At 47.0% G+C, this 27,509-nt stretch overlaps 1 protein-coding gene and 1 long non-coding RNA gene across 2 annotated transcripts in view; one reads left to right on the forward strand and one right to left on the reverse strand.

The window, feature by feature from the left end:
- Nucleotides 1-27,509, forward strand: part of LOC144120597 (uncharacterized) — an 87,097-nt gene that overhangs the window by 8,333 nt on the left and 51,255 nt on the right. The window lies entirely within an intron of this gene.
- The window catches only part of LOC144120595 (uncharacterized), a 39,628-nt gene continuing 25,889 nt past the window's right edge, over nucleotides 13,771-27,509 (reverse strand). Inside the window, exons 2-6 of the mRNA XM_077653167.1 lie at nucleotides 24,069-24,279; nucleotides 22,092-22,235; nucleotides 18,801-19,886; nucleotides 17,270-17,569; nucleotides 13,771-15,559 (exon numbers count right to left, since the gene is read on the reverse strand). Coding sequence (XP_077509293.1) covers nucleotides 15,402-15,559; nucleotides 17,270-17,569; nucleotides 18,801-19,886; nucleotides 22,092-22,235; nucleotides 24,069-24,279 — 1,899 coding nt within the window. The 3' untranslated portion in view covers nucleotides 13,771-15,401. The remainder of the gene's footprint in view (nucleotides 15,560-17,269; nucleotides 17,570-18,800; nucleotides 19,887-22,091; nucleotides 22,236-24,068; nucleotides 24,280-27,509) is intronic.

Below are 27,509 nucleotides of genomic sequence, written 5' to 3' on the forward strand. Positions count from 1 at the left end.
ATGAGCGCTGCGGTACATTCGTTGCTGCATGGGCCCATCAACGCGCCATGACGCTGTCTAAAACACGTTTGCAGAGGCATGAGGATGTGTTTCAAAGCGTCGCTGATGCACAGCTGGCCGGATCTTGAATCGGATGACAGTACCCTCGTGCGAACAACATCTCAGAGTTGTGCTCTGACGATGCCATTGTATGTACAGTAAGAGCACTCCCTCTCCTCTAGGAATCTTATTATTGTGACCTACTTGTCACCAGCTGCCGGGAAGGCTTCAATCACAGTCATTTACGCCTAGTCCCTAACCCGGATTGTATGCACCAAGTGTTTCGGCGAGGGTCACATGACCGCTCTGGGGAGCCCGGAAAGCGCCGCGGTAGGGTCTGATTTGAACAAATTACAGATTTATTCTGAAATACACGCCACTTTTGGCGGACTCAGTATTCTGGCTGCAATACAGGGAGTCTACTTACTACGAATATCGAATATAACGAACGGAATCCGCCAGAAAGTCACGTTTCATATGAGTGGGCTCGACTGCACCCCTATAAAGCATTAGGCGCCTCCAAGAAGCCCAGCTAAGCGGGGTTTTGCAGGACTTCGAGAAGCACTTGTTGGCTAATGCCCAGAAGCTTCGCCACAAAGAGCAGACGGCTGTCTCAAGTATTGAAGTCGTCATTGACCTATAGCCGAGGTGTGACATGGTTCCGGCAGTGGAAAATATGAGCTCGATGTCTTCTTCTGACTCTCACTTTCCGCAATAACCGGTTGCACTGTCTCTGAGCACGAGTTGTTTTGCATAAAAGGCGCAGCGACAAAGCAGCGGCGAACTGCCGTCTGCGCATAACCGTTGCAGGTGTCGTTGTGCGTTCTGTTCTTCGATCTTCGTGCTCATTTCCATTTCCTTGTTTTCTTGTCTGTTTTATACACGTCTGCTTTCCTGCGTACACTTCCTCCTTATACTACGTGGCACCAAGGCACTTCGCCTCTTCAAACGGGAGCTGCCACCTTGTCTCTTTCCTGCTACCTTTCCTGACTCTTCTCTCTTTTCATTGACAAAAGCAAGTTATCGCGTCGTTTTGCGCATACAGCTGGAACGCACCAGAGAAGGCTTCTCCAAACCGCATCGCCAGCAGTCGGCATATTTAATATAGCGTGCACGGAATCTTTGCACGCGTGGGTCTGGCTGGCGCATGGGCAATCGTGAAAGGAAGCTTTGTGATTCGCGTGTACGCAGTTTTTTGGGGTTGTCGCTACGGCTTTTGCGCGAATTGAGGACAAATGACGATGCCATGCGCGCCCGCTTTGTACAACAGTATTCCAAGTCGTAAAGGAGGGTGCGGTGCTTGATTTCCCTTAGCGATATCTCATTCGATCTTTCAGGTGCATGTTACTGTTTGCAAGTGCTTTTTAGCCAGACCTGTTAAATCTTAAGATTCCAAGTTTAACACTGCCACTGCTTGTCGTCGTCATTCAAACAGCTCCATAAAAATGAGATTTTTGCCCTTGCACCAACCTTTTACATATTTCGTCGTTTCTCTTTTTAAGCATACCCCGGGCCTTGCTACGGTCACATGAGGAGGAACATCCATGCTGCGCACGTGACAAGAACAGCAAAATATGAAAATAAATGAGAACAGCAGAACGGAAAAAATATTAAGAGAATGAATACAACTAAATTCGCCTTAAACAAAGAGAAAATACAGTTATTGAATCGTTTAGCACAAAAGCCATTGGTGGCAACTCGTTCCATCTTTTCACCGTGTTTGGAAAGAAAGTGTCCTCGCAGAATAATCTTGTCACAAAAAGAAGATGCCGTAAATATTTTGTCGAATCTGCTTAGGTTTTGTAGTAGTAGCAAGCTGAACGCAATACAGAAAGGATAATGGAATTTGTTAAAGGAAATATTCATGGCACAGTATGAGTGGACATATGTTTTTGTGCATTTACACTGTATAAATCATATTTGCAGCATCAAGGACGAAATGTCCAGCTTCTTCAGCTTCAAGATACAAACATTTCATTTTTTTTTAATACGTTCAAATTTCAAGGTGTTCTTAGTTATCCCAACGACCAACAGTCCCAACGCATATTTTGAACTGGATTTCGTAAGTGCATGCAGTACTGGCAGAATAATTCGTCAGACTTCTTTCAAAAACCAAGGTTGAAAATTAGAACCACAGATATCTCAAGCATGCACGCCCCACCAGGAATTATTTTAAAAACCACCTAGATACCTGTCCTTCTCGCCCTGAAGAATAACACTATTGCTAAGTGAATAAGTGAAAGTGCTGGGGAGCGTCTATTTTTTTATGCAGGAAGTTCTTAGAACATATTGTCTTAGGGCGGAGGGAAGATAGAAAATAAAATTCGCTTCACTGGGTCCTAAGCACCACTCGAACACAAGAACAAGGTGCACTTGAATACAGACACAAAGAAACCATTTGGGCAACCGCACTGTGAAGTCTGCGACATAAAATTATAAATCTTCATTGCATCCATATTACTCATGCAATGCGTCAAGAAAAAAAAAGAACCTTTCAACAGAAGACACAAATCGTTGTCATGCATTGAACCCAATAGCAAAGCTAGAAAACAAAACATAGGACCGACCTGTCGAACCAGCTAAGCAGAGGTGTATACAAATCCACTCTGATTCCTCGTGACGCACAAAATAACGAGCGGAACAGTTTTACTGGAAGCCTTTCAGTCTAGAAGCTTGCATTTGACACAAAAAACTCGTTGTTTGTAGCCGTCCACCTAAGCTTCGACATAATACACGAGCTTCTGAGGAAACTTGCAAGAACACATGTAACGCGCAGTAACTGTCACCAGAAGCCTTCCATTGAAAAAAAAAAAAAACGACCTTCGGTCCCATTCAGCGTTACGAGGAGGGGGAGAGAGGTTAGGAGAGGAGTAAAGGCACATGCGTTACTGCACTCCTCTCTTACAGCATTCTAGGGCATAACTGCAAATTTATGCGGCGGAAGTACAGAAACACGTCCAAGTAAAAACGTGGCATAAAGCGACTGATGCTATAAGGGACGATGTAGCAGAGGGCTCCGGATAATTCAACTACGTGGGGTTCCTTAACGTGCACTGACATCGCACACTACATGCATAATTTCAACGCATGTTAGATGTACTTTCGACATCCGGCTTATGAAGAGAGTACATTAATCCGCAAGCAGCGCAAAGATTCGTCACATTTTGTTTCTCCTGCTCATCTCCGTGAACCACAGTTCAGAACAGAGATCAGTTGTTAGAGCAGCTGTCTATAAAGATGCATTATCATTAGCGCTTGAGATTTTTGAGGCACCCAGCTCATTTGCAAAAAAAAAATAAATCTATATAAAACCACTGTCCACGTTTGCGTATGTTAAATGTTTAAATGAATAAAGGCAAGCATAAAAGCATGAAAATACACTAACAAAGTAACAATGGAGCTCTAAGGAAAACGAGTAGTGTGTATATGAAGAAATAGTTCGGCTCTTAACAGATTGTATTTTTAGACAGACGGAAAAAGCTATCCAATTACGCATGGAAAAAGCCAAACATGCTCGAACTTCTCGCATGACTTGCGGAACGAAACCCAGTGAAGGGTTTACAAAAATAATGAGAGACAGTCCGACTCGTCAGACTGTCAACTGAACAAAAAAAAAAAACATGCTCTGTTGCAAATATGTACTAATTTTAAACTTATTTTTACGGGTGCCATGGGGGTGGAGAGAGCGTTTTATGTTCTCCCAAGAGCTCCTATAGATAACTTGCGATAACACGCTTTAATAAGATGAAATATCCTCTGCTGGCTGAAAACGTAGGGTAGCTAGCAGCCAGTATGCGATTTCCATTCTTGTGAAATGATATTATATGTGCTTTCCACCGATCTATTAAGAATCGATAGATCTACACACTGAAGCGCCTCAGTTATAAATTAGGAAGACCGTCTCGTCCGGGAGCTTGCATTGCCTTGTTATGCAAAATCGCAGACGCAACAGCCGCACAGTTGACTGCAATGCTACGAACTGTTATATGCTGATGAAACAGGCTCGTTTAATGAAGACCATGAAATACTCTTTGAAAATAACTTTTCAAATCTTCCCGAATGAGAGAGAGAGAGAGAGAGAGAGAGAGAGAGAGAGAGAGAGAGAGAGAGAGAGAGAGAGAGAGAGAGAGAAGAACTTTAATGGAACTTTAATGGTACATGCATTGTTCACAGTGATATAATCGGCGTTTGAAAATTGTTTTTTTGGAAATCGGTTTTTGATGAAAGGAAATTGCGCAGTAACTGTCTCACATCTGGTGGACTCCCGAACCGCGCCGTAGGGGAAGGGATAAAGGATGAAGTGAAAGAAGAAAGGAAAAAAGAGGTGCCGTATTGGAGGGCTCCGGAATAATTTCGACTACCGGAGGTTTATTTCCGATACTTCACCTTTATTTTCGGCGAGGAAATTTGTAATAAACACTATCACTAGAAAGCTCTTGCAGCATGCCTAATCGACGATGTTCACCAGTATGTCTGCTGCAGTGATCTCACCTTATATGTTTCTACTATTCATTGCCATTTCTACGTTTCCATCATTAATTGATGTTTTGTTATTCTTTCATTATTCTTTTCACTGTTGTTTTCTCTTTCACTGCTCTGAGTGAGCCGCTGAAACGACATATGGCTCTTAGTGGGCACATCAAAATAAATAAATGAATAAGCCAGGAGAAATAAGACCCGCCGCGGTGGCTCAGTGGTTAAGCCTCTCTTCTACTGAGCCGTAGTACCTGGGTTCGAACCCGACCGCGGCGACAGCGTTTCGATGGAGGCGAAACGCAAAGGCGCCCGTGTTCTGTGCGATGTCAGTGCACGTTAAAGATCTCCAGGTTTTCGAGAAATTTTTCCGGAGACCTCCACTGCGGCACCTCTTTCACCCTTTCTTCTTTCACTGCCTCCTTTCCCCTTCCGTTACGGCGCGGTTTCGGTGTCCACCGAGATAAGTGAGACAGTTACTGCGTCATTTCCTTTCCCAGGCAACCAATTTTCAATTTTCATGCGAAATACCGGGATTAGAGAGGTCTTTGTAAAGCAACGCAAAGATTCCTTTAAAATCTATGTGGACGGATGGATGGAAGGTAGGAGCGTCCCCTTTGAAACGGGGTGATGGCAGTTGCCACCATGCTCAGCTTTTTTTCCCTTTATTTTTGTTTAACGGTGTTGTAAGTTATTAAAATTCGCCATTTTCTTTTAATACGTCTTCCTACACTTTTAACCTTATGTCACCACTCTGCTTTTGAGCTACCAATCTTCCAATCGCTTTTTGCTAATTTCCACCGAAGATTTATTTCCATGACTATTATTATATCTATACCCTAGGGCCTCAAGAAGAGTGACTGCCTGCATCGACTTCGGGATGGATACCATCACATTTTAGTATGAGGCGTTCTATTATTTCTACAGCTTTACCACACAAAGCACATGTGTCATCTTCTTTGTTAAATTTCTTTTTATAGCTGCGCGTTCTAAGACACCCTGACCTAGCTTCAAAGAGGAGGGTACTGCCTCTTGAGTTACTATAAAACGCTTCCTTCCTGATTTGCCTTTTCCAGCATCGATATAGTTCTACACTATGCTTCTTTTCCATTGAATCTATCCGATTTTTACCTCTCGCGTTTTTAACCTCTCGTTTAATGCTCTTCCTTTCTCCGCCCTCGTGTCTGGCATACTTACTGGCTAGCTTCCTAGTTCTTTTCAGCCAATGTGAGTCGGCGCTCTTTCCGTATAGGTATTTAAATGCCTTAGCTGCCCACCTGTTATCGTCCAATTTCCTCATGCGTTCTTCGTGTAGTATTTTACTCTCAGGTTCCCGTGCTTACGACGGTGCCCAGCCCATATCCCCCTGTACGGCCTCGTTTGCGGTTTTCCCGTGGGCACCTAGTGCTGATCTTCCAACAGCTCTCTGATTTACTTCTAATCTCGACTGAACTTCTTCGCTTAAGCACGGAACCGCATTCCCGTAAGTAAGCCCCGGCGCCATTATTCCTTTCCAAATACCTCTCAGTACTTCATACCTGTTTACCGCCACAATGCCCTATGTTTCGTTATCCCGGCATCTCTTCGCCCTTTTGCTATGAGAGACAGTTCATGTTTTTCCATGTACCTCTGCCCTTCCTTCGTTTACCCATACCCCGAGATATTTGTATTCGGCCACTCGGGGTATTTCATGGCCTTGTATTGTAAGCTACTGATCAGTTGTATCGTTGAAAATCATCACACCGGACTTAGTTGTGCTAAAACTTAAACGTAGGCTGTCTCCTTCGTCTCCACAGCAATTAACCAGAGTTTGCAAATCTTCCTGGCTAACTGCTAACAGTACAATATCGTCCGCATACATTAGACCCGGTAGTCGTTGCTCAACAGCCCCTCCGCCAAATCTGTACGACAGCTTATAACCCAGATTTGTTCCCTTGTAGCCTTCTTTCCATACTTATCATATAAAGCATGAAACCATACTTATCATATAAAGCATATGTGGATGCATGGATGGATGGATGGATGGATGGATGGATGGATGGATGGATGGATGGATGGATGGATGGATGGATGGATGGATGGATGGATGGACGGACGGACGGACGGATGGATGGATGGATGGATGGATGGATGGATGGATGGATGGATGGATGGATGGGTGGATGGATGGATGGATGGATGGATGGATGGATGGATGGATGGATGGATGGATGGATGGATGGATGGATGGATGGATGGATGGATGGATGGATGGATGGATGGATGGATGGATGGATGGATGTGGCTGAACCCTTTAAACCGGGAGGTGGTTCAAGCCACCTAGCCATGACTAGTGAAATTGTACTCTTGTCTTGATTTTAGCCACCAATCAGATAACCTTCGCTTGGTTACTTCTACCCGCTTAAAATCTACTTTCCCTTCACTGTCCTTAAACCCCAATGCCTTGGACAAATCAACCCCGCTGCTTTTCACTGTAGGGTGAAGCCCTTTACAGAAAAGTATCAAGTGTTCAGCCGTTTCCTCCTCCTCTCCGCACGCAATGCACAACGCGTCTATCTCAAGGTACCTGACTCTATATGTCTTCTGTTCTGTTCTATGCGTGTTCTGCACACTCGCGCGCCACCTGGCGCGGAAACGCTGCTCCAGAGTGCTGAAAAAGTCCGCAGCACTACGAATAGATGTCGCCACAGATGTTGCTGCCTATTCCGTAAGTTGCAAGTTGCGACTTGCTTCTCCCGAAAGCGGCCGCAGGAGATTCCTGCATTTCCAGCCAGTCATTCTAGCGTAAGAAGCACAGAACGCTGCAATGTTGGACATGCACCGAAAACTACGTTATGGAATTGGAACGACGCTTACAACTCACAAGCTGCATCTAGCGTGGAAGGTGACGCAATGTTCCTGTTCTATCTGGCAAGTATGGTTTCGAGAATGATGGCATTCCAAAATATGTCAAGCGTACTCGGCTGAGTGGCTTTTCTAGCAAACGTCGGGCGGCAAACTGTCTGGCCCGCACCTAAATGGCATATAGAGAAGACGTGCCAAAAAAAGCAGAATTATTACGGTTATCTTTAGGTCAAAAATAACTGCAATGACCATTGCTATGAGTACATATCAGGGTGCATGAACTTTAGTACGACACTATATGGTTTTCGGCGTGCAAAAACCATAACGGAGGTGTGCATAACTTTAGTACGACACTATATGGTTTTCGGCGTGCAAAAACCATAACGGAGGTGTGCAAATCACCCGGCCGATCTTAGAGAAGCTCCAAGGATGCAGAACAAAATAAGCGCCGAATAGACAAGTATGGAAGTCCATCAGCATAATCCTCTGACTCTTGTCCCTCATGTGCGGGAGAGCGCGGGGTGTTCGCTCGCGCTAACAATAAATGGGTCCCTTCAAGCATAAAATTCCTTCAGCTTCCACTCTTGGCAAACTCAGTCGAACATCCTTCTCGGCTATGTTGACGGCGAAATTAAAGCATCTTTTCGCGCTAAGGAATATATACCAGGAAGATATTCTTTAGTGCGTATTAACTAGCTGTACTGATACGGCTGCTATACTGCTCTTTGCTCGACATAGTGTTTTATCTGCGGTGTTTTTCTGTTCTCTTTGCCGACAGGTGGGAACGGAGTTGACGTGTTATCCGATTTAGCCAAGTCTATCGGGGAAAAAAAGATCCATGCTGAAAGGAACTGTCGGAAATTCTAGCAGATGTGATAACCGAAATTGTGGATATCATTTGGAACTGAAGAGCCAAATTGAGCAGCGTGAATATGTAAATTTTATTAGGGTGGAATTTTACTGCATGACGAAAGCTATAAGTTCGTCAATGACAACTACCACGAATTGAAGGCTGAAGTCAGGAGCCTGCGCGAAGAAATCTATGAGATCAAAAGCGGCACCATCCAAAGCGAAAAACGAAATTACGGGCTAGATGAAGAGCTTAAATGAACTAAGAAACAACTGACTGAGTATGGTAGAAGAAACGCCCTTGAAGTGGAAGGTGCCCCAGTAGTTAAAAAGAGGACCTTAGTAAGACGGCCCGAACAACTGCGTCTTTCGACATGTCGACCTTAATCCGTGGGATATTGATGCAAATCATCGAGTTTAGAATTAGAAAAAGGTACCAGAAAACACTGTAATGAAATTCAACTCTAGAACTTCGCGCGATAAAATGGTGCATGTAGGAATGAGCAGCAGCCTTTTAGCATCCAGCATTGGCATCGAAAACCATTGTCCTGTGTACATCAGCGAACGTTTGCCCCCAGTAAACCAGTTGTTGCTAGAAAAAGCAATACAGACGAAGCGGGAAATGGGGTAGAAGTTTGCGTCGGTTTAAAAAAGCACAATTCTAATGCGAAAGCTATAAAAGTAAAAAGTTATTCATAGCCCCTTACCAAGACCTTACCAAGGAGAAGACTTTACTAAGTTAGCATAGATCTCTTGTCTCTTTTTCTGGTCGTCACAGCCTTGCTATTCCCATCTGTAACTGTCGTGCACAATGAATGATGTAGCCCAAACATGCAAAGCTAAGATCTTGTCAGTTTTGCTTTATTGGGACATATGCAGTATTCGAAAGGATCTAAACCTTCTTACCGTACTTTTATCCAACACACAAGCCCTTTTCACGTTAACGCAGTTATTGAAGCTTGTCTGAAAAATGAAGAAGGTGCTTTTTTTACCTGGCTATTCATTAGTGCCATCTCCGTGTGTTTCAATTTATCGTTTCGGGGAATTTTCTCTTTATGTGCACTTAGAGGTGCACTTAGTTTTGTGAAACTGAAATCAGTCACGATCTCCTCCCATAGTATTCAATCCTTCTTTGTACAGATGGAAGGGAAATGAATGACAGGCGTGATATATAATCCTCCGAATTTAAGCCTTGGAACCTTTTTATCAACATCTATCGTGTTGAAAAAAAAAAAACACGACAGAACCGTGTCAAAATACGAAAATGGTTTGTCGTTTTGTCGTAACCACAGGTTTTTTGTTGCGCGGTATTTTGCTGTAGTGCTGCCTTTTTTTTGTAGTGCATTTCCATTAACTGTAGTTCTGGTGTATTTTTGTATGAACTACACAAGCTTCTGTTAGCACCACAAAAATATCTGTTGTTACTGCGAGTTCACAGGTAAAAACATTACAGGAAATCTGTGACGACCGAAAATCCACTTTGTTATTCTACTGTGAAGACATTATACCCTGTTGGGCCCACGGCTCCTATGACTCGGCGCACAACGCTGCGCAGGCCGAGCACATATCATCCTGCGTCAATCGGGTGGCAACGGGTGCATCTGGGTGCACCACGCCCGCGCATGTCCGGCGACTTCTTCGCCGGCTGGCCGTTCAGCATGCGTTGGTGTAGCTGGCGGCGAGATAACTGCCGAGCAAGCAGCGAGAGGGGCCGGAGGGTGGAAATGGGGGGGGGGGGGGGGGGCGAAGACGTGCGCCTCCGGCACTGTGGTCTACCGGCAGCGTTGCAGCGTACCTGGCGTGAGTGACTGCGACACCGGAGGCCCCGTCACTGATGCAGCATTGAGGCTCGAATAAATGATCGCTTGGTTTTTTGGAGCGTAGAGCGTCCCGCTGTTGCCACTTAGTGTCCTGGTCCTGGACTGCGTTATCTGCAGCGCAGGCAAACAATCTTTGATCGCAGTAGTGCGCGTGTGTGGATGTGGCCTCGCGGCTAGCGGAACGTCGCATAGCGTTGCCGGCGCTGATGGAACCGATGAGACAGCCCCTCCGTTTTAACGTCAAGGAGCTCGGACGCTATCGCGGTATTGCGCTAGTGCGAGCCTCATATGGGGCGCATTCTGCGATTCCAAAGATACCCTGTTATGCTTACAAACAGCCCCCTGCACACTGTCTCTAAGTCTGCCATCGAGTTTGAATCTAAATTCATTCATCACCTACCACCCCTCACATGAAGCACTTGGCTTGTTTCAGATCACCGGGTACACGAACTATCCTGATAGAGGTACCTTACGACATTCATTTATTTGTTCTGTTATAACTTTATGTGCATATTTTATGATATTTATTCAGACACTTACAGACCCCTTTATGGGCAGTTTTTCGTCGGGGAGGTGGGGAGTCTACATCAGTGCATGGGTGACATCTCAGAGTCACTTTCGCATCGACGAGGCGAGTACTAAAAGGGCGGAATTGTTTACTTGCTATGTCAGCGCCATTCAATCACACAATAACAAAGTTATCTGGAACAAAGCACGATACAATTGTGAAGAAAATGCAGTAAAATTATTCAGGGAATTTTTATCAAATCAGGGCTGAAAGATGGAGGCCAAGCGACAAATTCCTCTGGCACCTCTTGGAAGTATTTCATTTGTACTTCGTGGTATTTAGTGGTTTACTCTTCCCTCCCACTCCGCGTTACACCACACAAGTGATGAGCAATTGGTCGCAGAGGTGAGAGGGGATATTCAACATCGTCGCGAAGGTCACGCCGCAATGGTCACCCCACCCCACTCCAGGTGCTACACCAGGCCAAAGCGGCATCATGGGTAATGGCCTCGCTCATGTGGCTGCTCGATCGGCTCATGGGTGAGCGTTGCACGTCTACATTACATTGTCAAAAACCGGACGCTACAGTGCAGTTTGTGTGGTTGCCCCAACACAGCATTGTCTTAATGCAACGCAATGTCTAGATCATACCGCCACCTTTCACTGCGACTGGGCTTACGTCCCTGCATTTCCCGTTGGATAGCTTCGCTTGTGGCCTTTTAGAAACGCTTCTCTTTTCTAGTCACGATGGCTGACTCTGCAGCCGTAATGCTTGCAAAATAGTGTCTTATCGTAACCCAAGGTGCAGTTAATGCCCCGGCATTTTATTTTTTCCTCTCTGCGTTAAATTTCCGTACAGGTGTCTGTTCATTCCAAATAGTCATGTTTGGTTTATGGTTTATATAGGTTTAATTTCCCAAAGCGACTCAGGTTATGTGGGACGCCGTAGTGAAGAGCTCCGTAAATATCGACCACCTGAAGTTCTTTAACGTGCACTGACATCGCACAGCACACGGGCCTCTAGAATTTCGCCTCCATCGAAATTCGACTGCTGCGGCCGGGTTCGAAGCCGTGTCCTTCGTGTCGGCAGCCGAGCGCCATAACCACTGAGCCACCACGGCGGTCTAAACACTCATGTTTCACTGTCCGCAAAATAAAGCCTCGAAGCGAATAGATCAGTGCTAACCGCGCCGTCGAACCTGCGAGGGGGCGCCTCGACTCGAAGAGACTGAGATCACGTCACACTGAACAGACGTGCAGGCGTGTATCGGAGCATTGGAGCGGTCCTTTGTAGAGAAAACACAGCGAAAGTTTACGGAAGGTAATGCGTTTCAAGCGCGGTGCTTGCGCGGAAGGGAAGCTGGATAGAAATAAAATCATGGAAAGAGCGGCGCACTGCTCTAGTGCACTATGATTTGCTCCGCCACCCACTGGTCCAGAGCTCAAGACAAGTCTCCTTAGGAATGCACTACAAGCAAGGATGTTACTAGCTCGACTCACGTAATGGCCACACGTAAATGCTACTTTGTTCAGCTTGCCGAGTTGAAACCCAAGCGCAGGAACGGTCGAAAGCGAAACTATCGCGAACCATTCCAGCTTTCAGCGCTTTGTTATCATTTCGCAAAGCCCTACTTAACGATGCAACAATAAACCCGTAAACCCGAGAGGTGCTTCGATTTTTTTACTTTTCCGCCGTGTAGCAACACTCAGCACTGCCGATCTTGTCATCTCTAAAAACATCCTGGCGGGGGCTGACGATCGTTTGCAGTTCCGCTTGCACGATGAGCGTTTGCAGACACAGGTCGACGATCTCCACTTTGTCATCGCTTTAGCGTTTTACGCCGACTAATGCTAAGTGTTTAGCTAAATATGGGCGCCCACGTTCAACGAACATACGTGAGTTAATCGTGCAAACACGTAAACTTATTAATGCGCCCAGGGTGATCACAGACCGAGCACCCTTTACGGTTGCAATCTTAGGTCGATTGCGGCGCCGCCTACAGCTCGCGAAAATCACCTATATTGGGCATTTTTTGGCATGTGTACTGCATTTTTATTGGTCACGGCGCACACATCTAAGTTTTTACGCCCAAAGAATACAAAAGGAAAAACTTTAACCTTTTCTCTTCTCTCTCTCAGCATTTATCTCATTCCCGATGTGCAGGGTAACCAACCGGGCAGTCTGAATGACCACACTGCGTTCCCTTCCTTCTTTCACGACGCCGCAGCTAAGTGGAAGGTTTTCGGCCGAAATGAAACGTCGTAGTTGTCGTGACTACGAAACGTGACTGGAGGTCGGGGTAGCATCCCGCACGCGGGGACGCGGGGTGCAGGGACCCTGCACGGGCACCCCACGGGGACCACGTGATCGCCCCGTGCACACTTGTTGTACCTCAGGCTATCCCTCACAAAACAGAAACGCACTCGTCACACTCTCATGCTTGGCAAATGGAACAGTTGCAAAAAAAAAAAAAAACAAGGAGGAACAGCTAGCTCTGGTCACCGCGCTGTACTGCGTGACAGTTGTTCTTGGCAATGAAGTGAAGGCTACAGGACGAAACAGCCGGGCGGCCTTCCACCAAATAGTTTGGTAGCACAACGGTGCGCCTTGCTGTCTGGCGCGTTGCCCTTTCTGCAGTGCCTTCAATCCATCGCTGCTAGTGTAGCTGGCGCCACCTATGGAAGCGACTTCTAACTGGCGTGCCTAAGAAATTTGTTGAAGTGAAGAAAAGTTTTTCTTTGATTTTCGACGTTGAAAGTTGCCATTTGTTTTAGAAGTACTGTTTAAATACGAACGTTCGCAATAGTGTGCGTTTAAAGAGAAAACTAATAACTTTGAGCACGGAATATATCCCGCAACGTAGAAAGAGAGGGTGTGTTCTTGCTCTGTAGCTTCCGCTCCATTGCCAGAAAAAGTTGTCGCAGAGTATACCATGGGTGCAATTGCCATTAGACTTCTTTCACCCTTTCTCTACTTCACCTTGCAATGCTGCGCCTCCTGGAGAACAGAATGGTACGAGTCTTATTAATGGTGAAGGTATAACCAACTTAGTCCTCCTGTTGGTGACTTCTACTATTCTGAACATCTGAAATTATTAGGCGGGTTTATGTTCGCTGCTAGCACTGCCAATATTCAGTCCGAGCTCCCAAAAGGCATACAACTAGCATTTAAGTGGCAGTTTAAAGCGCTAGCTCAGCGATTATAGATTTGACACATGGATTAAATGAGCACGAAACTGCACAACCAGAAATTTGTGGCTTTATTCAACGACATAGAGGAGACAGTGGTGACCATTATGCGCGAAAAAAAGAAAGCTATAATACATGTAAAAACAATTGTGTGTCGCGAAAACGGGAGCAAAACAACATTCGCAGAATGTACACTTCACTACGACTGTGTAGCATGAAAAACAACATCCTTGATAATGAGTAATCACAGCTTCCTACAAAGAGGACATCGCTAAGACGAGGTTCGCACCTCCTTAAACGCTCGTGTTCTGCACGCTTGGCATTGTGTAAGCACAGTGTCGCGCATGCGTACACGTACAGGCGAAGATAAGCATCAGCACGCGTCTACACATGCGTGGTGTGCACAAATGAAAACTCCACACACAGCAATCCAAGCATTCAAGAACACGCTCGCCTCTAATCGAAATGTTTCGTCTCAAAAATAGAGGTAAATATATGGGCTCTCGCAAGCACACACTTACGCAACCGCAGCAGCAGGAAAGGTTTATTTTGTAGGCTTAGTTATTTGTTTACGTTATCGCAGTCGTTTGAACTGTATTTCACAACGCATTTACATACCTTCTGTTCCAGCAGAAAAATACCAGCGATCTTTACCGCACTCAACCAAGCACGAACCATTGTTTGAGCTCCCTACTCAGCTTTCACTCTTTCGTCCTCCTTACTATAGACCCAACTGCCAAGAAATGCACCTCGAAGATGACGTCATTAGTGCTTCTACTTCAGCTTTTTGTTGCTTTTTTTTCGAGGCTGGCCGAATAATTAGTTGTGTTGACGATGGAACTGCGGTCACATCTGGACGAAATGCCATGAGACCGCCAAGTGTTTATATCACAGTGTCCACAAACAGTTAGCCTTGTCACAGATTCTAAGACAATAATGGAACAGTACGCACAACGTTCATGAAATACGGCGCCGAAATGCGGACAGGCATGCACTCGCCTAAGCTCAAGGCTTCATAGAACAAGCCGAAGCTTGTTTCTGCTCGTATTGAGCGTAAGACGTCGTGACCGGTCGCTTCGGAACTTCCTATTTAGAGGTATTTCTTCGTGTTCTGGAACACGGATGCATTGTCTTCGTGGTTATTGAAAGCAACTCCATTATTAGCCTGCTTTCCAGTGACGCCATGTGTTCGTCGACTTGATCCAAGGTCGGCGCCTTAAGGCGTAAAATGTTCCTTTACGCCACGAGGCTTGTGTTGCGTGTGAAATAAAGTGGTTATCATGTAACCAGCGATGTCAGCTGGAAGTAGCACTGCAGCAGAGACTGCGCCGGGATAGATGCGCTCCAGTTGCAATACTGGACCCGTCCACATTAGGTAGCGAGCATCTGCTTTCGACGCCTGAAGGGAAGTCCGGACATTTGCGCTTTATGGAACATGTAGAGAGTTCCAATTTTAACTTGCAGAAGGCCAGGCCATTGCGACTTTGCGAAGCACAACTTCGTCCGCCCCGGGTAAGAGAGGAAAGAATGCCTATATTACGCGACAACACCGCGTTCCAGATGCTACAGGGAAGGGTATGGTGTTGACATCGGAGGCAGCCATGGAATAGGAGGGTGGTGGGAGAGGAATGGATGGGGAACGAGCCAGCTGGTCATCAGAAACCTTGCAAGGCTTCGATTCAGACAGCGTTGTCTGGTTGGTCCTTCGAGGCGTCCTTGGACTGCTTGAACTTCTCAAAGACGCACGAGAGAAGCCAGAGGAAGGAGACGAACAACTGGAAGCTCCCCAGCAACTGGAAAAGGCCATCGTACTTGCCGTGCGAATCGCGGTAATAGCCTGAAAAACAAAAGCGTTCAATGTGAATGCCAGTTTTGGGTTCGACAGCGCTCGATTCCCAGCTTTTTCAGGGTATGTTACGTGCGTCTGCCAAATTCTTCCAACAGAAAGGCGCGTGTCAAATGGTAATGATCACTTTGTCTCGACCGCGTCGCTAAGGAGCACCCCAGCAGCATGCTAAGGCACCCGGTGAAATGTTTTTCTTTGTACAAAAACTGTATTCCTGTGTTTAAAAGCTAACTAAAAAGACGCGAAACCAACGTAGCCAAGTGAAAAGCAAAATGGCCCTGTAACGTGTTGCCCGGGTTAAGGCTTACCAAAATTCACAACAAGCAATGTTGCATATTGACAGTATTTCTCAGAGATTTAAGACTGCTGCAAACTCATGCCCTTTCTACTGCACGTCAACCATAGCATCCCTGCACCCCATTAACCGAAAGCATGTTGCACAGGTGGTGTCAGCACTCGTTCTTCAATGCAACCTCTATTAGCAGGACACAGAAAATTGCTGTGAGAATAATTTGCAGAAAAAAGATAGACGGGACCTTAGTGGCAAATGCTAGCATCAAAATGTGCAGTAGACCACTTGTCGGCATTTCAGGAGAATACTAAGTGTCAGGCACTTTTCCAAGAATAAACCCGAGAACCTACACCCCACCCCTCCCCCCCCCCCTCTCGCCAAGAAATAAAGGTTTTTCCCCCGCCATAAGTGTTTTCGTTTACCCGTTGGGCACGACCACCCCTCCCCCTCCACCAGCTTAAAAACGTTACCTTCAGCCCTGCCCGAAATAAAATTCTGCTCACGGGCCCGCCAAATACGACAGCTAATGGAATGAATATATAAGGCTGTTTTCTTCATTCTTTGCCTCATTAACAAAAATAGACTCTGCACCAAACGTGCATAATTGAGGATCACAAATTTTTTTTTTTACAGCATAGAACGTGAAGTCACCTTACAGCTTCATTTGAGAGTCTCATCAACGCTCTTTTTGCTCCTAGGTCTTCCTACCACAAACTCATAATCACTGCAGTTCTCATCCACGTTTGAAAGCTAGCTGTCCTGGACACGCATGAAGCACCACCTAACAAAAGCACTTGAATAGTCCTTTCGCGCCCGTGACCCGCAAACGGTGGACAAGTGTTTGTGGTTAAGCCTGATTCATCCGTCTCTAATGGCTTGTCTGTGCCTTTCCTGTACACCTGTTCCATTCCAAGCTTCTCCTTAGCGACTACTTGTCATTCGCAGCTACTGAGGGACCCCATATCATCTGACATTTGCTCCCACCCTCTGGACGCTAAAGATACCGTCCGTCCTGATTCACCTCCCTGGTCTTCCAACACTGGGAACCTTTCCCAGGTGAGGCAAGTGTTTTCTTCGGAGGTTATGCTTAATGTTACTTTCACTCCATAATCATCAGAAGCTAATCTTGAGATCAAGCTTCCAGTCAACGCTGGCGGTGGTTCTAGAAGCAAACCACTGCTACGAGTCCCACGGCGCCACGGGACTTTGATCGAGAGAAGCAGCCTTCTACGCGTTATGGTGATGCCGTCAAACGCAATGCTCCTGTTTCCACAAAGGCTAGCTCAATTCAACGCTTATACCCTCTCCACACCACCGCTACGGCAATTTTTTATCGCGCGTGGCTGGCTAGGTGCCACATTCTCCTCTAGGCCCGGGAATTCGCGAACAGAGAAGTGGAGCGCGCATACCGATGACTCTAGGGCGGAAGAAGTTGGCGTTGCCGGCGGCAAAGTTGCTCAGCCCGTAGGCCAGCGGCATGAGTCGTATGCCCAGGTACTCGAAGAACAGCACCGAGAAGAGGGTGATGGTGCTGCCCCCGCACAAGGCCATGGCCACGGCCAGAGTCGTGATGCTGGCGTAGGTGCTGCACAGCGGGGCCAGTTGCATCAGGATGCCCGTGAGTAGGTAGTTGAACAGCATCACTTTGCGACGCTCGATCAGCTTCTTGTCCGAGATCCAGCCCAGCCCCAGCCGGCCCACCAGGTCGCCTGCGTCGAAAGAAGCCCCGTGTATACAAACACACAGGATAACTGTAGCCGAGCAGGACTTGTTGGATTCCTGAATTGATACCTGGGGCCGCATTCTATACGCTATCAATTTTCCGCTGTCCATTTAGCGTCAGTTCGGGCCTCGGTCAGTGCCCGAAACGCCCGTTGCAAGTGCACCCGCCATTAGGTGGTCGGCATTCCTAGTGCCTGTTTGAACAGTAATTTATGAATCTGGTAATCGGTGGCTACCTCCATACTTGACAAATAATGGTGTGATGTTAGATAAAGGTGGAAATGAGAAAAATTAGCGGTGACTTAGCTCTGCTATGCCTAGTATACGTAGCGAAAGCTGCCGCAACGAGCAAGGCTTTTCTTCTTCCATGGCTTGCAACTGACGGCTGAGTGCATCGCCTCCCGTATAAATCTAAACTTGGTTTGACTAATCTCGCAGTTCGTAGAAATATTTCACGCCTCAGTCTTTTCCCCAGCTTTTTATTTCATAACGAGACACTCAAACAGGATTTTTCTTCTTTACCATCACACATGTCATCACGTGTTGATAATCCGCATCAAGTTGCCATCCCAACTTGTAACTAATGTGCTTTTTTAATCCTTTCTTACCGAAGACTAGCACTGAGTGGAGCCACCTTCCGCCTCATAACGCCTGCACTGAAGACTTGTCATCCTTCAAGCCACTTATCACTCAGTATTTCATCGAACAAGCCTCTGCATCATGATTTTTGCCTTTTTCCTGTACTTTTTTTTTCATTTTTCACCAACCCTCCACTCTAAGGCCCTGCAGGCTCTCAGGGTATTGTAATAAATAAATAAATTCGACCCCACGCGCATGCGTAGTAAGGCGCATATCGACTCGTGGCGTCAACGCGCAGCGAGGGAGGGGGCGAGGCGGCGGAGTCGGCGGCGTTGCAGCTGTGACGTCACACGCGGCGCTTCTGTGGCGAAACTCGCGCTTGCGCAGTAGGAGCATATGTCCAAGACGGGGCAAAATCGCTTCGGCTAGAGTAGTGTAGCTGTCACTACAAAATAAGTAGTATATGTAAATAACCCAAACTAGCAAGTTAGTAAGAACTACTGCAAATCCGTATCATTTCTTCTAGACGACACACTGCACAAGTGCACGAAACCAGCCAGCGCTAACGCTCTGGACTAAGCGAGGTCAATAAACTGCACCTCATTCCGACGCTTCATCCGATTCATCCTCCGAACTCACCTGCAGAATTGGCCAGAAGTATGTAAATGCCTTCGTCAGGTGGGATTCCATGGTCCTTGGCGTAGTCGATGATGATGGTGATGAACGTACCGTGATTGAAGACGTGCGACACTTGGGAGAGGCAGACAAGCAGGAAGTAAGGCGAACACAGCAGCTCCTTGAACATGGACGCGCCGCTGGCAACCTTCGACCATCCGCCCATCTTGGGCAGCGTTCCCTTGACCGTGGGAAGGCTGCACGAACGTTCGTTGCGGGCGAACACTTCTCTGGGTTCTGCGGAAGCGTCCTGGTTGCATTTGGGTGCGATGACGCCGTTGGTGAGCACGATCATACCTTTCTTCTCTGCCGGAGCGTTAGCGTGGAGTAGCAGTTTCTCTTTGTCAGCCAGCGGTTCCTTGGCCAAGCCGATGATATTCTTTGCGCCCGGCTTGGGGAGGATGTAGGCGGGCGGGACGACCTTGACCTCGTCCGACTTGCGACGTTCGACGTGCCTCTCCACTTGCGAGTCCCTCGAGCCTCGGTGAGCGGCGTTCTTGTTCGCTGTTGTAAAGGCAAAGACTGCATCAGCGTCTTCGACGTTGTTATTGCCGTTCGCGACGTCTTCGGCGTCTTCGGCGGACCCGTCGTCTTCGAGAAGCTTTTCCTTCTCGAAAACGTTGCTCTTACTGCCCTGCCCCAAGGCGCGGGCCGCGTTCCTGGCCAGAAGCTTGCTCGGTATGTCCGACGTGCTTCCTGGGATGTCCGCCAGGGTGAAAGTGCTCCCAGTCATGTTAACTTCGCAGTCGTACCTTGGGTTGCTTATGATCTCGGGTTCGCATGTAGCTTCTTCCGGTGGTTTGGGCGGTTTGCGGATCTTGCCGCTCTGAAGGAACGCGGCCGGCAGGGCGTTCAGGGTGAAGCCGCTGGAGATGAGGAAGGCTCCGCGTAGGCCGTACCTGCGCGCACAGTACTGGAACAGCAGCGGGAAGACCAGTGCGACCAGAGTGGGACCAGAGAGGTTGATGCCAGATGCCGTGGCGCGGTTCTTCTTGAACACGTTGTTGAGGATGACCGCCGTCAAGGTGAACACCAGGCCGGTCCCTAGGCCTGCAATGTTGATGAGAGCAGAGTGAACACTGCAGTGTGTTTCGAGTCGCATACAGATATGACTGGGCGGATAAGCAAGTCACTACAAAGACACCCTTCATCTTTTTACGAACATACATGACGAGAGGCTGCAAACGAAGTTTTGAGAGCCTTGCTACCTGTTTGCACTCATTATGTAATTGCCATTATGTCTTCCTCCCTTTAGGGTGTTCGACTAACAGCGCGACTCTTAAAAAGGAAGCGTGAAGACGATATACGAGGCGCTCAAGTAAGAAAAAGAAACATAGCGCGTATACTACGTAACGTACACACGCTTATGCTAATAAATATATAAAAAAACTTAAAAATCCGAAAACACAAATCCTCCTGTCTTAATGGTCAACATGGAGGAGACATTGGCACCAACGAAGGGTTGAAAACGAGGCAACAACGCTTCGGCACCAACTTGTCCTTTCTTCAGGGGCGACTAAATGTACGAAGTTAGCGAGAATGTCAGGCTATGGGTAGACGACCGGCCACGAAGCCCAGGCCGCTTGTTTGTTCCGTGCACCTTCGTGACTTATTCCTTCGACACCTGATCCACATGCCGACATCATTGTTAGTCAACACCCGCAGAGCACCCACCACCACGGCAGTGTATTGGCAACTGACGGCCCAGTAATTGTGGTTCGAAAATGTTTGTACTCTTTTAAGCGCGCGTTAATGCATCGGCCAACTTGTCCTGTATACAAAATGCCCACGTGAAACGGAATGCTGTACACCTCAGTATAAGTAAGCTCCTAATTTAACGGTGAGCTGAATTTGCACCACGTTGCAGTATATTTTTCTTCTATACCTGGTTGCAGAGCGGAGAGAAAAAAAATGAAAATTGCTCGTCGGGGAAAGGAAATGGCGCAGTATCTGTCTCTCACATACCGGCGGACACCTGAACAGCGCGCCGTAAGGGAACGGATAAAGGAGGGGGTCTGGTTTTCCGGTCACCTGGAACTTCCAGGAGGAAACGAAGCCGCTCACAGGCATGCCCGGGCTCCTTTATACTGGGCGTCTGCCCCTGATGACCATGAAGGGTGCTGCGACCTAACCGCTTTAGCAGTGCATGCTGACAATCTGGCACCATACTGAACAGCCAGGAAGAAGTACTCAACACCACATAAATCCCTCAATAAGTTAGAAGAGAACACACTTAGGAGACTACAAACCAATACACACCCAACGCCAGCTAAGTTGCACCACTGGCACCGTATACACTATACTCTCTGCAGTGCCCACACTGTGGAGAGGCAGCTAACCTCTACCACATGGTGTGGACATTCCAATTTAATCCCAAAGTTGACCCCATTCCAAACCCCTCAAAGGAGCAGTTGGAGGCTATTCTGCTCAGCGATGATCCTAACCGTCAGCACTGGCTGGTGGGAGGGCCAGCGCAGCAGCATTAACCAGTGGACTACCGGACTATGCGGCCCACCCACGTGTTCTACGAATATTCAGCAAATAAAGATGTTTTCAATCAATTCAATCAAAGGAGGGAGTTAAAGAAGAAAGGAAGAAAGAGGTGCCGTAGTGGAGGGCTCCAGAATAATTTCGACGATCTGGGGATCTTTAACGTGCACTGATATCGCACAGCACACGGGCGCCTTAGCGTTTTGCCTCCATAAAAACGCAGCCGCCGTCGTCGGGTTCGAGCCCGGGAACTCCGGATCAGTAGCCGAATGCCATAACCACTGAGCCATCGCGGCGGGTGGCCTCTGCAATCACAGAATGACTGTGTTAATTGAAACGCTCAATAATACCCATTACTTATTTTGTTCGTTAATTAGGACAGTTCTTAAAATAACTGACGTTCACCGCCGACAGTGCTGTTGTTAGCCTACCAAAAGATGGCGCATATCCACACTGGGGGATCGGCCAAGAATCGGGAGGCAAAGCGCCCTTCGGGGGAACTTGGTCGTGTGACCAACCACGTGACGAACCGTGTGATCAGCCACGGCGCCGCGCCGCCGGCAGCTGCTCCGCACCACGTGACAGCGTGGCGGCGCAGCCACAGGATGGCGGCGACACTACGCTGAAGGTTCGAAATACTACCGTAATGTAGCTATCGCTACAAAAAAAGAGGGGGGGGGGCGGAAAACAAATGATGGCAGCATCGTCTCGTAGCCAAGCACTGCAGCACTCATGTGTTGGCTATGTAAGGTACCAACTGCTCACCCTGGCTGATGCTGTAGTAGAAGTTAATCTCAGTCATCGTGGTCGCTGTATAACAGAGCACCAGTCCCGTGGCAGAAATGAGCGTCGCCATGATCACCAGTATCCGGTCGTTGAGGTAGTGTGTCAGAAACCCGACCGACAGGCCTGCAAACAGGAAAGCGACACGTGAATATGTGCTGCGCACAAACAGTTTCCCTGTGTAAATTCAGCTCTGCGCTGCGAGAAGTTTGCGGACAAATCCTAGCAGGTAGAAACCACTCAAGCAAAATTGGGTTTGATGAAAGGAAAAGCGCACTATAACCACCTTACTTCTTAGTAGGCACATCTACCACACTCGGAGAAAAGAGAGGAAGAACGGAGTGGACGAAAGAAGAGAGAGAGAGGTGTCTTAGTGGAGGGATCCAGAGAAATTTTGACAGCCTGGGGTTCTGTAACGTGAACTGGAGTGTTCAAGTCAGTTTATTCAGCCCTACGCTTGGATGCTCGGAGCGTGGCAAAAAAGTCAGCAAAATTGTTGACTTGGCGGGAACTGTGTCCCTGTTACAAAGTTCTGTGGCGGCCGGAAGCGGCACCCCGTTGCGGGACACTGAACAAAAAAAAATGGCAGTAGTTGAAGAAAATGATCACAAACGGAAATTGAAAACATACGGAACAATGAAAGAATCTGACAGAATGTAGCTAGACGGAATATACGGAGCTTTGACACGCTTTTTTTCTCACCTCTGATGCTCTTATTTTACAAGACAGACAATTAGGTCACATATAAAGTGATTCGCGAATGCACGAAAGTACAAGAAAACCTGCGATCACGAAAAAACCATGCAACAGGAAGCAAGAAAGTGCGCAAGAAATGCCCAGTACGGAAGAAATAGCAATGTACGGGCGTTTTGCATGCTGCCTTTATTGAACCACGGCCGCCGCGGCTGGGATAGAACCCGCGTCCTTTTTCGGGAAAACTGGTTTTGAGGAAATGAAACGGCACAGTAACTGTACTTATCGGTGGACACCTCAACTGTGCCTTGCGGGTAGGGAGGACCTGTCAGTGAAAGAAGAAAGAGAGAAAGGGGAGTCGTAGTGGAGGGCTCCGGAATGATTTCGGCCACCAGCAACAGCAGAGGGTCTGATGGTTCCGTGATGTTACACGCACATATTAGACAGTAGAGAGTTTTAGTTTCACGTACGTAGAGGGTTCACGTACGCAAACGTGAGAAGTCTACGTAGCCTGCACGCAGGTGGTTTGAAACCCTTATAGTTACACGTACGCGAAACACGCCGCGCGTTACGCCTAGCGCCATCTACTAAGAAACACAGACACTGGTTGTAGCCAAAATCATCCAAGACAAGTCATTAAGCGAAGCCATTCATAGCGAGACCGTTGCTATGACGACGACCAACGCTACTTCGTCAGGCTTAGCAGCTAAAAAATCGCCCTTCTGTCTGAAAAACAAAAGCTATTTGTCGCTTGAAACCTTATGCGAGGGTAAGAATGGGCAAATTGAAGGCGAATACAACAGTTTAGAGCACGATATCGCGTCGAGGGATTAGCGACGAAGCTGTTATCGCTGTGAAGCGGCGAGCAGGGCGCCGCCATGTTTGTCAACGCTACGTACGCAAGCAACGCAAAGACCGCAAGGTAAAAATCCGAATCTCACGTACGTACGTGAGACTGGCGTATACCCTTTGCGTACTGCGCATGCGCATTGGTCACCCATAAGAGCTCTACGTACGTGAAGCCTCTACGTACTTGAAACTAAAACTCTCTATTGTCTCTAACGCGCCCGGCAAACGCATGGACAGACCATGGTCGACGACCATCTGACACTAAAGCTTGGGTCTGGGGAGCCCGCCATCGATCTTTACCCTGCTTCTCCCGGGAATTCGGCAACTCCAATCTCCTTAGTTTCCATGTTGTTAACCATGCTTCGCAAGTAAGAAGAAAAGAGGGAGAGAGATAGATAAGTGGCAAGGGGCGCTTACTGGAGCATCCTCCGATGACGGAGACCAGGCTGAGTGGCAGGGCGGCCTCTTCCCGCGTGATGCCGAATGACTGGATGAGTTGCACGTAGACGACGGCCGTGCCGCGTATCAGGCCCCGGTGGAAGAAGTTCATCCATGCGCAAGAGAAGGCGATCAGCCACTGGCCGCTCGACTCTTGCTCTTCCGGCGGCTCCGGCCGCGCCTTGCCGCCCTGCGAGAGAGGGAACCGCTCTTCATCAGTCACCCTCGTTGATGGAGGCCTGTACCCACACCGACATTTTGCTACTGCCCCACCCTTATAAAAATGGTCTATAGAGTTTCTATAGACTTCTTATCGACTATATTGCATTCCTTTAGATATTTCCTTTCGTCTATTCATAGTCAATAGACTGTCCATAGAGGAAAGTCTGCTAAAAGTATACGGCCTTATAGATTGTCTATAGACTGTCTATAGGATTTGTGTGCCTATAGACTACGCTATAGGATTTGTCTATAGAATGTCTATAGACTTCATAGACAGAATTCTATGGACAGTCTATAGACTACCTAAAGAAATTTTTATAAGGGCAGTTACATCTCATACGTTATAATGCATAGTTGTCTTCAACAAAAGGGTAAAGAGAAAGACGGAAAGGATGAAGGAAGGCAGTGAGTGTAGCGAGAATAGATTGAGGCTGTTGGGAGCCACAGGCGTGACCTTAGCCTCCCGTTATTTTGCCGGTCATTGCTCCAGCGTTGCGACGTACACCTCAATACTTATCAAAGATTAGAAAATGCGGCACAGTTCTGCAACGTAGCATACCTCTTTCACTACGAGCACACGTACTCACATCAGTCTCCAACTGTCACAGTCTCCGTACGAGGACCACCTCAACGTCCTGAAGGACTATCAGAAAGACCTGGGAAGCTTCCATCCAGCCGCTACCCGTATAATCTGGGCAGCACATACGATAACGGTGCAAATTACCGTAAATACCCGATGAAAAGCCTAGCGGCGAATATGTCAGTCCTGACTTATTCATCTGTGCTCTTATTCATCTGTTTTTTTTTTCTCCAGTTTGTTTATATTGCCTTTATCCGCATTTTTCTATGCCTATTATCCTAAGGACAGCTCACTATCCTAGCCGGTATGGGTCGATACGATTGAGCGTATAAACTTGAAAACAAATTCAGCGAATGAAAGAAATTTTTGTTCTGACCGAAAGTGCATCGCGCGATTCGAATTAAGTTTTATTGAGTAAGAGGCTGCTTTGAATGCTTCAGTTCTGATCAGCAACCGGCCCCGAATAGCTCACACTCTCGTCGTAATCAGCTGCGAGAAAGATCAAAAAGCTGGTCGTACAGTTGCACTCTTTGCAATCGCATTTCCGGAAACGGTTTGGATGTTCGCTGCAGTGTATTAAGTGACAAGAAAATGTGGAGGGAAAGCCGTCGCCCCATTAGCGTTGTTTATTTCGCCATATGTTATTTTTTGCATATCGTTTGCTTGGTCTATTAGAAATGCGGCCCTAATGATTCCCTTTTGAGCAGAAGATGAAAATTTTAAGTTGTCTTTACTTTAAAGTTAGTAAGTACTATTTATCATTATCAGGAATAAATGTATGCGATATTAAACCACGTATTACACGATTATTAGTGTTATAATTAATTATAGCAACATTTATTACTCTTCTGAATTATTGATGATATTATCAATATTTAGATTAGTGTGCATGTGTACGTTTATTACCCTTTTAAAAATTACATAGATGAATATAGATTGCAATTATTTTACTCAAAGCAATTTTTTCTAACGCATTAAAATCAAATGCGCCCTCATCAAGGAACGTCGATGTTGCACGTATTTATGGGTGTCCCACAGGCGTACATTGACATAGTTAGCAAGGTCGTCAAAGACGGGTCAAAGCGCACAACAATAATCGCGATCGCAACATTTCCACCTGTCAGTGTCCTCAATTTTTTTTCCTGGTGCACTAGCAGCATGGTAACAGGCCTGAGAAGAATAGACAAGTAGGCACGATTTTCGCAACTAGTTCAGCCGCGGTATAAAAGGGCCTATCTCCCCAGGCACACAGACTTACACTTTCCCTTATTGCCTCCGCAGCCCTATTTTTTGGCAAAGCATACCCTCGCGTTTCGATAGGCGAGGGGCACACATCAGACGGTTGGCGGTTGTTCGTGCATTCAAAGGCGGCAGTCGCAGCTATAAAATTTGATTTTGCAGGTATCTTGTCTGTTATTCAAAGCAGATGCCTGCGCATGCAGCCCCCTCTGTGCAGCTCTTGTACGTGTGTGTTTTATTTGTTTATAGCGCCTTTACGTTGATTTTATTTCTTGAAGCGAAATGCATGGATCCCAAGTGGTTAACGCTCTACCTCCATTCCACCAACTTCACTGAGCTCCAGGAGTGCTTCGTGTAAGATAATGAGGCCTCTCGACGGCGGTTGAGATCGCCGTGTAGCAGAGATACGACTCCATCAATTTCGATTTAGATTGCGAATCTCGAAGGTCCTTGACTCGCTTCTCATACAAAGCTGCCTTTGTGACAAGGGTATTATTCGGTGAGTGAAGAGCATGAACGGCTGCTGGCAAAAGCAGTGCCCCCGTTCGTGCCACTAGAGAACGTGCTGTCACTGTGAACTTTCTTTTCTTTCTGGATATTTTTTTTTATTGGAGAACGGCAAGCAACTGCCTGCAAACACGCCCATTATGCAAACACGCCCATGTTAGACCGACCCAACTTATGCTCTCCATAAGACAGTCTGTGTTTCCTGTCTATAGCACGAAGGCCTTCGACTAGCTTTCAAGCAGGTCAACTTAATCCACAACGTGCTTTACAAAATAAAACTGTCAATTCCAGTGAGCAGAACGCGGGCTACAAGTTTTCAAAAGTTAAAATTGGAGCTTAGAACAAGATCTATACGTGCAGACTCTACAGCATTTTCTTTTTTAAAAATCACCTCTTATAGCAAGAAATGCCCAGCTCTACACTATGTACTTCAAGGTGAAAAACGTAGCGCAAAGAAACGAGGACACAGAAAGACGGACAACACAGGACTGGCCAAGGTATTGGGTGCGTTTAATGTACCGGATGCGGGAACTGTGTAAACGTTTTTTTTTTTCTTCAGCCAAAATTGAGCTGTATGGACTATATATACACCGGGTACGAACTGTATGCCGGAAATCATGGCGCTTGGCTCAAATGACAAACAAAAGATGGGACACAAGAAAAAGCCCTGAAATCAACTTCGGCGAAACCGTCCGGTTTTGTCTTCCTTCGTGAAATAAATTACATCATTAAGTTTTGCGATTTCTCTCGCCTTTCTGCACTGTCTAAAGCAGCAATCTTGACCCACCTCCGCCCACCTTCTCTTTTCAGAAAAATTCGGTCGCGCATGTGAAGCCTCGGCTTTGAGTGAAAACATGCATCACAGCAAAAAC

The sequence above is a fragment of the Amblyomma americanum genome, chromosome 2 (genome assembly GCF_052857255.1).
Source record: "Amblyomma americanum isolate KBUSLIRL-KWMA chromosome 2, ASM5285725v1, whole genome shotgun sequence".
NCBI lineage: Eukaryota > Metazoa > Arthropoda > Arachnida > Ixodida > Ixodidae > Amblyomma > Amblyomma americanum.